This window comes from Tinamus guttatus, unplaced genomic scaffold (assembly GCF_059628265.1).
Source record: "Tinamus guttatus ecotype Peru unplaced genomic scaffold, ASM5962826v1 Tinamus_guttatus_pri_ptg000271l, whole genome shotgun sequence".
Taxonomy (NCBI): domain Eukaryota; kingdom Metazoa; phylum Chordata; class Aves; order Tinamiformes; family Tinamidae; genus Tinamus; species Tinamus guttatus.
In genome coordinates, this window is record NW_028288805.1 from 502,412 (window position 1) to 514,623 (window position 12,212).

Sequence of the window (12,212 nt, forward strand, 5' to 3'; positions counted from 1 at the left end):
TATATAGAGAGCATGTATTGCACAGAGTATTAGAAAAGCTCAAGCTATCCTGGAGATGCATAGAAGAGGTCTAAGGGTGATACTCTTTTCCTCAGCAACACATTTCTATAGCATACAGCCATTTATCTGGATCTTCTTCCCTCTAGCTGCGTGAAATGTACTTGAATTTGGCCTGCTACAGGTAGGGTAAAATAATCAAATGGAGTACTTGCTCACCTTTGTCCATGTCTTTTTCACAAATGAAATTGTTAACATCTTCACAGTAAAAGTCATTCCAGAACCCAGCGTAGATTAACCCGGCGCAATCTTCCCCTGGCCCGTGCCCATGGCTCCAGTTATCAGGTTGCCCAGTTTTCCAGTTTCTTTCAACAGAAGAGCAGTAGATATTATTGCACAATGCAGCCCACATGACAGTTTTTCACCACAAGAAAATTAGCAAAAACATCATGAGATCTGTTCCGAACGGGAAATAAATGTTGAAACAAACAATACATGACTCTTGCAGAAAATGGAAAACAGATGTATTACAGGGACGGGAATCTATTCAGCCCTAGGCTGCCAAAGGCTCCAAGATCTAAAATTAGACCAGTGAACTTTATTTTGGTTTCTGAATGTACATACACATACAGTGCTCCATGCACGCTGCTCCAAACCTGCTCCCTTCATTGCTGCCGGCAGATGGGACTAGGAATACCCGGCACGCTCCCAAGACACACAGGATGATAGGATAGACTGTGGAGGTGCTCAGCACTCCGGCTGCACTGAGACAGGCCTCTCTGAAGGCACTAAAGAGATTTAGCTTTTTTCCAGGCCTATGTTTGCATGGGACGTGAATTTTCAGACCAACACATAATTAGCAAAGTCTATGTACACAGATCTTCTGAGATCAAAAAGCCTCGATGGTGCAATTTAATGCAGTATGTGAAGACCTTACAGCAAATGTTTCCTCCTCATCCTGTTTTTTGTTTAATAAGGAAGACAACATTGGGACTTAAAAGCTCCGTTTTCTTGAAGAAACAGGTTGTTGAACTGAGCTTGTGATTGCTGGCTGATATGGTCTGTATTCAGCTAAAAAACATGCCTGCCTGACAGAGGGTTTGAGTACACACCTGGGAAGACACACAGCTTTCCAGAAATAATTAAATGTTTCAGAAATCTGTAACTGACAGCTCAAAGGTTACTACAGGCCACCTAAAACCACAGTGTGGTGGAGACCTAGTGGAAGTAGTAGCTGAAGCAGGAATCAGTCACAACGCTGCCATAAACACAGAGAGATGAAGGGTAGGAGGGAGGAAAAGGGAAAAGTATTATGGCTCATTTGAAATACATCTGACTTTTTCCATATTTCTCATCAAAATGAACACCAATGAGATCACAGCTAATCATTTCATAACATCTGCCTGTTTTCCTGGAGCACAGCATGCTCAGTTCTATAAATTCTTTAGTCCACTCTCAGTATTAAAAATTTGGGTGGTTGCAATCTGTTCTATTTAGGACAAATTAGGTGTAGCCCAATGATTCCTGGAGAGCTGCCAATTCTATTCTCAGCTGGCCAAAGCTCAGACAACCTTATTTCATGCATTTTCCTTATGTTTAATGTTTTCCACTTGGATTTGGGCTTTATCTAAAGGCCAGTCATTTTTTATCAGTGAGCACTCTATTTATAGCCAGTTGAAATGCAAATAAGGAAAATTCAAACCAAGACAGAAAAAAAACTCAGAAAACAACTGTCTGTGCTTCCCATCTCCACTTTGTAATAAAAGTCAGGAGCAAATGTTTTGGCAAGAAACATGGGCTGCGTAGTTATGCGATTCTTTCATCCAAATATTCAGTTTTCCTCTTGGTGAGGAAATAAAGTATTGTGTATGGCAAAGGGAGAGAGAAATAAATAGTTCAGTGGCACCTTAAGTAAAGGATTAACAACAAATTTCTGAATTCACTGGATAATTTCTAGATGTTGCTCTGAGAACTATCAGTAATAATAGTTGCATCTGCACAGAATAAACACCACTGCTCTTTATTTACGTACGTGTAAACCGGTAAGGATCCATCCAGCCATCTCCATTCATTTTCCTTCTCTGAATCTGTAAGTCCAATCCAGAAGCTGCCTTTCCCAAGAATCTGCCTTTTTATCCATTGCTGTGGAAGAAAGATCTCAGTTCAGAACAAACAAACAGGACCCTGTTCAGAGCTAATGGGTGACTCTTGCTTGTGGAGCATCTTTCTTACCAGATCAGGAAAGGCTAAAGAGATTTTTGTGAGCTGAGGATGTTTCATGAGTTAGCTCTGCAATCCCTTACTTTATATATATACACACAATACATATAATATAATATAATATAATATAATATAATATAATATAATTCCCCTCCATAATGTTGTTTGCATGTGAAACAAAAAGATAATCATGAAAAGTATCTTGATATAAAGCCACAGACAACCTCATATAGGTATATATGAAGAAAAAAACAGCAAGGAGTAAGCAGTTATATCTTGGTGTTCCCACTGCTACATAGCCATGAAAAAAATATCTAGCACAGTAATTAAAACATAGCTATATCTAGAACTAGATAAAAAAATTTGTGAGCCACAAAAGTAGTCCTAAGCTGTGTGTTTTACATGAGATAATATATACATATATTTTCAACACTGCCAGAAAAATGTATTTCAATAATATGCAATGTACAATGGACTTCATCTTCAAAGGTTCAAAACTCCTTAAATTCTCACCAACTTGCCCATGTACTCAATGTGCGTTGTGCTCCACTCGCACTGAACATGGACTAGCTGCTGAGGTGCCAGCAAGTGGATAAAATGCTACCTGGAGCCCATCACTGTGTCTACTTCCCTGTGTATGAATTAATGATGCTTTCAGCTTCCCACTTGCCCTGTAGCTTCCACATGCAGAATCCCCTCAAAGCTTCTCTGTGAAAAGCAAAAAGAGAAGTTACCTGTTCCTCTTTGTTGTCTATGATAACCAAGCGCGACGCCTTCTCTTCACAGAATAGCTTTGCCTCTTCGAAAATTTCTCTTTCATTTGAAAAGTAGTAACACTTTTCTGTAAAGTTCTTCCAGTGAGGAGAACAACCTGTGGTGTGAAACTTTGGTGTTAAACTAATTACTGATAAATCAATGAGTCAGCAGTATCTTTCTGCGTGGGTCTAAAACTCAGTGGAGGGTTACCCACCCCTCTACAGCACGGTATTGTCCAAAATACTTGGAGAACGTGCTTACCAGGAGCCTGGCTCAGAGTATGAAACCAGCATGACCAAGGGGATTTATTGCTACTGCCTTCTCTTTAGCTGTAGATATTAAATCTGTTTCAGAGCATTGGAAGGAAGACCAAGAAGGTGTTCCTTATTAGGAATCTCAGCAATTAAGTAGATACTCATGCAACAGAGGTGATCTTAAACCAGTATCTCACTGCTGGGCACTCTCCATTAAATAGATTCGTATCTCAGTAGCAGAGTCCACGCGGTGTTTAAATAGCTTACCATTAGCCTCAGGCACTGATGTAGGTTCATTCTGTAGAGCCATTGGCATTCCTGGACCTGGGGGCCCCGGTGGGCCAGGTGGGCCCTTTGGACCAGGCAGCCCAGGGACTCCAGGTAGCCCAGGCAGTCCTCGAGCTCCAGGCACCCCTGGCTCTCCCACTGTTCCTTGCAGTCCTTGAAATCCTGGTGGGCCTTGTGGCCCAGGAGGACCGTCTTTTCCTTGTGGCCCTGGTGGCCCTGGATCTCCACTTGGTCCTGGCAGACCTGTCTTTCCAGGAGAGCCTCTCTGACCTTTGGAGCCAGGTGATCCTCTTGAACCTTTCCCTCCTTTTTCTCCTGGTGGCCCAGTTGGCCCAGGTGGGCCCTTTTCGCCTGCAGGTCCTGGAGGTCCTGGCTCTCCTTTCTCTCCTTTTTGTCCTTTTACACCAGCGGGGCCAAGAGGACCTACAGCTCCTCTGTCACCTTTAGGTCCCCTTGGACCAGGAGGACCTGAAACAGTATAAACATTCAAAGTTTATTCAAAGTAAGCGCATTAAAACAAACAAACAAACAAAATAAAAATAAAAAAAAACAGAAAACCCACTGGGGGTTCTTGTTTAATGTATCTCAGACTAGCCATACTGGATATTCAGCATATTGAAAGCCTGATCAAAATTACTTGTAAAAGTATAGCTGCTTTTCAGGCATTACATAGCACTGCTCTTTCCTGAGTCTCTGAAGTACAAGATACAGAAGAAAATCTTCTGATGCACTTGTCCTGTGAACTGGACAGCCACATAATGCCATAGGTGACCAGCTGAGGTGCTACTCTCTACAGGACAAACCCTGTGCTGTTTATACAGTAAGTAAATGCAGTATTACATTTTGACACTCTCGTTCTGCTATGTTTCTTTTTCCTTCCAGCCCCGTCTCTCCTCTCTTAGACTACAGGACTGCTACTGCTCTGATGACCCTTCTTGTTGCTCTGTCAATATTAGGTTGTCAAAAGGAGATTAAAAGAGAGATGGATAGTGAGCAATAGGCCAGCTGTGAAGAAAGACCAGAAGCATTATCTGCTAACTTGTGGATTATAATGAAAAAAGAATAATACATATGATAGGAAATGGGAATATTATAACAGTTTTTCATACACAAGCATTAAAATAATCTTGGATTCTGATCATGGATGAGCAAATTACTTGCCAATGTCTTCTTCTCAGATCTACATCAGAGATACATTTCTACACTGGAGTCATTCAGATAGGGTTGAAATGAGAAAGGTTAAGGTGATTGATGTATAATCTTGGCTCTAAGTCAGATTTATTGTATTTGGATTCTATTTGAAGAAAAGGATATATATTTGTCATTATAGTTTCAGGCCTGACTGGCTCACATCAGGTTGGCAATATGAGTGTTCTTTTCATTTAGAAGAATACTTGGCTGGGAAAAGCCTCTTAAACTTGATGTTATTTATTTCTGGAGAAAATAAAATATCCAAGGATTAAAAACTAAGCAGAGTAGGATGTGTTCTGGCAGGCTAACAACTGGCTTAAAGTGAAATAGTAACTTGTTTTTCAGTAAGGGTGGACCTTCCTGGGAATGGTCCAGCTTATATTTTTTAGCAATTTTCTCCTTTGCAGAGACTGGTTTCTTGAGGTTCCACACCTTCACTAGCTTATTTTAGAAACTAAATCAAAAGCAGATCCATTCCGTCAGTTGGAATAAAATTCTGCTAAGTCAGAACCTTCTTTCATAACATTCCCATTCCAGGTATGCAAAGAAAGGGTATGAGTATTAGTAAAGCAGGAAAATTCAAGCTATACTTTCAATTCTAAAGTTTAGGATTATACAATGGCGAAAAAAAAAAAAAAAGCATGTAGTAGGGAAAAATACCTTTCACAGAATTAAAGAAGGTCCTGCAAGCAGGAATTCAATACAGACTGTAACGGATATCATTAGAAAGTTTGCATACCTTGCAGGATAGTGAAGTTCTTGATGAGCTGGCCATGTTTGGAATCTACCAGCTTCATTTCTTCCATAATTACTGACAAATTGGCAACTTCAACATCTAGTCTTGATCTCATCAAATCCTGCTGCACCTTGAGAGATGCAGAGTCTAAGCGAATATTGGCTAGTGTGCTGTTCATAAAAATCAGCTCATCTGAATGTTTACTTAAGGTGTCTGTACAAGTTGTCCTGACCTCATTGAGATTGCTAGTCAGTGTCCGTAGATGGTGAGCGGTGTAGCTGATGTTGCTAATGATGTTGACTATATCAGTTTCAAAGACTTGGAACCGCTCTTCTAGCTGGTTGAATTTGGCAGCAGTTCTGTTTTCATATTCTTTATGTTGTTCCTGGAGATCCTTTAGATTTTGTTCATTTGCTTGGGCTATTGTGGTGATGTTCTCCAGTTGTCCACTGAAGGAGCTGAGCTGATTGTTCATGTCTTCAAGTGTATCATTGTTAGCTTTTGCCAATGCTGAGTTGTTGGCTGCCAAAGTCTGTAAATTTTGTACTTTCTCCTTAAGCCAATCTGTGTCCTTCCGGGCTTGAAGAACAACCTGTTGCAGATTTTGAAAGTCATTCTTGATTCTTAGAATGGCCAAACTTGTATCTTCCATTGACTTCTGCAGAGCACTTATAAGATTTCTTTGCTGTATTTGTGTCAGGTTTAAGTTGTTTAGGTTCATGATGACCACATTATGAGAGTGCACTTGGTTTTGCAGATTTGTTTGTATATTACTTGTGTCCTGTTGAAGATTGTTGATATAGCCAGTATATGCCTGAAGAGTCTTATTGACACTGATGATCATGAAAGAGTTGCTATCTAAGACACTTTTCATTTGGCTCTGTCTATCATCTAACACATTTTCAGACTCTTGCAGCTTCTCCAGTGTATCTTTGTTTCTGGTAGTTTTCTCTGCAATGTCATGAAGCTGCTGACGAAGAGCCAGAATATCTGATCTGAAGCTAGACAGTTCAGTGTTTGTATTCATGGCTTTTTGTCCAGCTTGGTCATCTGTTAGACAGGAAAAAAATGAAAAGATGCACTTTTTAAAATGTAGTATTATCAAGCATGGTATTAAATACAGTCGGACTGTCAAAATGTTCAATCAGTAGAACTCTTACACTATCTTGTCCAGAAGAGAGAAACCATAAAGAAATGTTTTGCCACTAGAATTAGGTTAAGACATTGTGTCTTGCTGAGAAGAACATAATGGTGAGTCATATATGGGAAAAAATACAGTTAAGAATTATGATGAATAAGTGCTTTAAAGTACTGCTTGTATCCTGAATAAAAAATGAATGATAAGCAGAATTCAAAATATTGGAGAAGCTGGCACTTATTCTTTTTCATGGAAGTTTAGGAGCAGAATTTAACAGTTCATATTCTTCCTTATTCTGCCAGTGAAATCTTTTCGTTGTGATTTAGTATATATAGCTTTTTCTTTAATTGATTTTAATTTTAGAATAGTTCTTATATAGTACAGACTATATAGCTGTCTACAGACTAAAGTCTGTTGTAAAACAATCTGAGCTTGAGACAAAAGCTTCACCAGCAGGCTACTCCAGATATGACAGGATATGATGCTTTTTTTTTTTTTTTTTTTTTTTTTTTTCCAGTTCTCTCTAACATACCATGAGTGCTTTTAATGACATTTCTTTTGCTGTTATTGTTTCCTCATGTTCCAAGATTCGGGAAGGCAAAACCTTTAATCTTTGAGGAACATCTCTGTTCTTGCTTACACTGCTCCAGAGTATACTTCTGGGAGCTCATCTGAATGTGATTAAGCTCTCAAGGCTGCCCAGCTCATCAACCAGGACATAGAAACCAAGGAAATGAGCACTCAACACTCACTTTTAGGGAAGATTCCCTTTCTTGACCTCAATCATTTCCCTCTGCTACACACAGTTCATATATTCTTATCCTCCTCTAAGTCCAGCTATGTCTATGAATTACAGAGTCTTGAGATGATTCCAAGAGAAGACAGGATGGTTTTCATAAACTGCGGTGAAAAAAACAGTTGGGTATGGAGCTTTCTTCTGGTATGTTTGAATGAGTCATGATGGCTAATAACAAATGGTGGATTGAAAGAGAGACTTCAGCCTGAGTTGTCTGGGGACTCTGGTGCAAATTGACACTCTGCCAAAGCGCAGCTCCTCTCCCTGTTATTGGTCTCACTCTAGGACTGTCTCAGCTACACATTTTCATCTCAGTTAAAGCTCAAGTTAGTTGTATTCCTCACGTAGCTCTGACAACTGCCATAGACAATCCCTAAAAGCCTTTCTTTCATTTATGCCATGTGGCTATCTCTCTAACTCCAAAACAGCTCTCTTACTTTTATGAGACTCACACACATTGCCCCATGACTATTTTAACTTCTTCCACAGCAAGTCAACTTAAATGGGAACGGATAGTCTTAAGCATCTTGCCAGTTCTGGGCCATCCAGTCAGTAGTGCTAAAAATGTTTGTGAACAAGCTGAATCAAAGGTCCTTTAAGTTGTGATTTAAGCAACCAAACAACCCTAAAATGTTGCACGTTCTTTCAAGTACAAGATTCACTTCCATAAAGGTATCACTGCAAGTACCTGTCACTGAATTACCCTGTATCTTTGAGAAATGCAGTGTGTGAATACTTCAGAACGTACATTTTGAAAATAAAAAAAAAGGTCTAAGAAGCTAAGCAAAATGTGTTTCAAGAAGCAAATGCGCATATGTGTATATCTATCTATCTATGTCTATGTCCATAATAAGCTAGTTATATAAACTACAAGTTTATGTATACATATTTTTAAGAACTTGAGATATTGGAACATAAATATTATATCTTGTCATGGTCAGAGATTCTGCAGACAAATCCCCAGCCCCTATCCACCAGCAGAATACTCTAAAAGCATTATGGAAAGGGCTTTGCTTGCGTGTAAATTACCTAATTTCTTCAGACCACTCTCCACCTCTGTGAGTTTTTCTGTGTATCTTCTGTGGGATGTTTCCAGGCCACCTGTCACATTGTCCATTTTTTCTACAACTAGGAGAAACAGAACAGTATGTTATGAAAAGAAGAAAAGTGAAATTATGATAGAAAGGATAGTAAAAGATGAAGCAAACTAAAAGAACCTTATCAGTATCAAACATAAAAATCCCTTTAAAATTGCCTTTCTCTCCACTAAATTCTACTGTAATTCTGTTAAATATTGGAAAGATGATCTCTTATCTGAATACGTGACCTGGCACTCTTCCAGAAAGTTCTTCAGCATGCCAACATTCACCAAACCATTTTTTGCTAATGAGTAGTCCCTCTCATGAATGAGAAAATCCTTTTTTGAGAGTTTTCCTGGTGCCTTGCCTCCAAGCCATCAAGCTATCAAACTCTGCACAAATTTGAAGATGCAATTATTAAAATACTTTTGAGCACCTTTTAATTACACACAGCACTCCAAATGTTCTTCCAACCATTCCAGCTCATTAAGATTGAATGGATGGTCATTCAAGTGCAGATTTAAGGCTTTCTCTGATGTGCTCTTTTTTTTTTTTTTGGATGATGTTTGAGCCATTTTCTTGTCACTGAGTCAATCAGATGTTTTGGTGGCTTGATACAGAAATTGAAAAAGACCGCACAACAAATAGGAGCCTAGAGTGGCTCACAGTGATGAAAACATTGCTGAAGCAATGCATGCAAGGCTAGTTTTCAGCATCCATGCCAAACTTACTTTGATATGTTTTTGTATTCAAACCATAACCAGGACCAGAAATGTCTTCTCATCACCAGATTATTTAACCCTTTGCCTATGTTGGGAACAGAATGGATCTGCATTGACCCTACATGAAGCATGGTGCCAGCCACTCTCTTTCATACAGAAGAAATAAGGTGCTTCCCAGATCTTTGGATAGTGAAGCCGGTTCTGTTGGACAGTGTGGGGGCAGGAGCTACAATCTGCGGCCAGGAAACAACCTCAAAAAAGTTGCTGCCACATGAGGAATTATTTTCTACCAGAAATGGAAATTCAGGGGATCTTTTGCTACTTACTAGCAACTACAAGCACCTCTGGCCTTTAAAACATAGTCCACCTTGATAACTCCTTCTTGATTCCTTATTAACTTGCTTTTCTGACAAGTTACCACAGATATATCACAGGCTTTTAATGCTCCCAAAAATCAACAGGAAAAACAACAGGAGAAAATTATCACTGGTGTAACTGCACTGAGGTGAGTGGAGTTACATCAGAGAAAACGTCTCAAGGTCTGAGGAAACCAGACATCCTTTGGTGAACTACCTTCTTTCTCCTTTCCCCACTGCAAACAAATCAGCAAAACAGAGGCTTTTCTGTGCTCATAAAAGTAGAGTTGGAGGCAGGTTTCTGTATTTGGGATGATGGCAGCTTGGCTGCTAAATGTCAGATCCAGGCTACAATACTGACTTTGCGTTTTCAGGGGGCCACTGCTTAATACCCTTTGCCTTAGAAAGGATTTTTTTTCCCCAAGAAACCAGTGTTTCACTGGTTCTTCTGCCTATTAGAGACACTCTTTGATATGGTTTGTGCTGTTTTCTTTTCTTTTTTTTTTTTCCTAAAAAAAGTCAGTTTGATTCTCTGCTTCTCCTGCCCAAAGTCTCTTCTAGGTTGGAGCCCAACTCAGCAATCCTGCAGTTAGTTTTCCATTGATGCCTATATACATCTGTGTATCACATCCAGTGAGTGCAGGTCCCTACATGTTTACTTTTCTTTTTGGTTAGCTCTAGGTGTTCTGCTTTGTCTATAGATATTCACTGTGAAGGATAAAACACACTCAAGGAACTTATGGACAACATAGCAAAAGCATCTGGATTTAAAAATTAGACCTACTCCAAGTGTTTGTGCTAAACATTGGCTTGGCCTTGGTGGACAGTATCTCATCAACTACAGACCTTGTTAATCATGATTCAGTGTAATAATTGCTTATTTTCTCCAGTGCAAATGAATATTTCTTAATATTAATGAAAGCAAAGTGCAGCTTCTTCCTTTCATAGCCCAAATGAATGCCAGTCTGTAGTTCAGCTTTGAAGCTTATGAAATTGAGATTTGATGCAGTTTTTTTTCATGATAGAAAAAGAATCTGACAGTGGAAATCTGGATTAAAATGTTCTCCTGAAGAGTCTGAAGCATGAAAATAAGAGAAATCCAGTCAGTACATAGTAGAACAAAGTATGTTATTTTCCCTGTCAAAACTTGAAAAAATGCATTAAAAACGTGGCACCTGGTCTGTAGGTATGAATGCTTTTTGTGTGGAATACCTGAAAAATTGTTGAGGCAGCAGTAAGCCTTACTCGTACTGGTTACAATTGGCTGTGATATCTGGGGAAGATTATGCTTGGCCTGAAGGTTCACTAATGATACCTCTTAAAAAGTCTTCAATCCTCAATAGTTCATCTCCAACAGAAAGTAGTAAAATTAATTTTATTGTGCAACTGGAAACTAGAAAACAGCCTTGAATCAGTAGGGTCTGACCTGAAAGATGCTGTCTTTTTGACACTAGACGGTCAGTGCCTTACCCAGATTAACTGATGTGAAGTGCAGAATTAGCTCGGTTGGGCAAACATTTCCCTTATTTTAATTCTGCCTCTTTGTGATCTATAAGGCAAAAATATTCTCTGTTGCAAAGAACAGTTTCGCTTTCTGATCAGATCACCATAGAAATTCGTTAAAGATTCTCCAAAAGAAGCAAAAACTTTAAGCAGTTGCTGACCAGAACAGTGAGAAGTCAGCATTGGACCCACTCTCTGAGGCTCAGTCAAGAAACGGAAATAAAAAGTCCCATCTCACTAGTGCATGTTGACCTGAGGTAATGACAAACACTGTCTGAGAGATAGCTAAAATAAGCAGATGAAAGTCACAATGGACACTAGTCAAAAAAAGTTCAAAATAAAGACTGACCTCAGACAGACAACTAGACAACTATCAGAAATTCAAGTTCAGGACATGTTAACTTCCCTTACTGGAGTGAGTCAGAGGATGATCATTCACTTTAAACAGACACTGGCTGGTGAGAGAAAAATTATAACTTTGGGGTTGCTTTTTTCTGCATTTTATTTAAGAAAGCATATGAAAAATATGTTTTGTTAAGATCTTAGAAATAATTTAGTACTTTTGTTTCTGAAGGTAAACTAACAGTAAACTCAACTTGCCATTCCTTGATGACCTTGATGTTTAATTCATGTTTTGGTTTTAGCTTTCTCCAGCTTACTATGCAGTTTTTACCACCAATTTGGAGGTTTGTTTTGCCTCCCATTGAGTTATTTTTGCCTGCCATATTTAATCTGCTGATTAGTAGCTTTAACATTTTAAATCACAAAGGATATCTAAATACCACGTAGGAAATGAAGGTTTTAAAAGTAGTTTGGGGCTTTATAAACATAAGTGTAGGAGGCAAGTTTAATGGAAACCTAGCTAAGAGATTAAAAGAATCCCTGATGCCAGCAGAATTCCTTCTTTCAGTGTAATATCACAATAAAAAAGACAAGCCAAATTCTGATGCAGAGGGGAAAGTTCAAGAGCTTTATAAAATTTTATTTTGAGGCCCGTTCTTCCTTTAAGGCTTAATTCCTTCCTAACTAAAAAAAAAAAAAAAAAAAAAAAGCAATAATTTGTTTGACTATGTACTGTGATATTGCTTTTTTTTTTCCAGCTGAGCTGGGGTTCTGCCTAACTCATGGTTTCCCTGCAAATTAGCACTTCAGGCATTGCAGAGATAGAGCTCTCAA

General features: G+C 39.0%; 1 protein-coding gene across 1 annotated transcript in view; it reads right to left on the minus strand.

Annotated features, from left to right (window-relative positions):
* The window catches only part of COLEC12 (collectin subfamily member 12), a 95,211-nt gene that overhangs the window by 1,445 nt on the left and 81,554 nt on the right, over positions 1–12,212 (minus strand). Inside the window, exons 4-9 of the mRNA XM_088527242.1 lie at positions 8,406–8,504; positions 5,446–6,492; positions 3,495–3,983; positions 2,952–3,088; positions 2,030–2,139; positions 217–362 (exon numbers count right to left, since the gene is read on the minus strand). Coding sequence (XP_088383368.1) covers positions 217–362; positions 2,030–2,139; positions 2,952–3,088; positions 3,495–3,983; positions 5,446–6,492; positions 8,406–8,504 — 2,028 coding nt within the window. The remainder of the gene's footprint in view (positions 1–216; positions 363–2,029; positions 2,140–2,951; positions 3,089–3,494; positions 3,984–5,445; positions 6,493–8,405; positions 8,505–12,212) is intronic.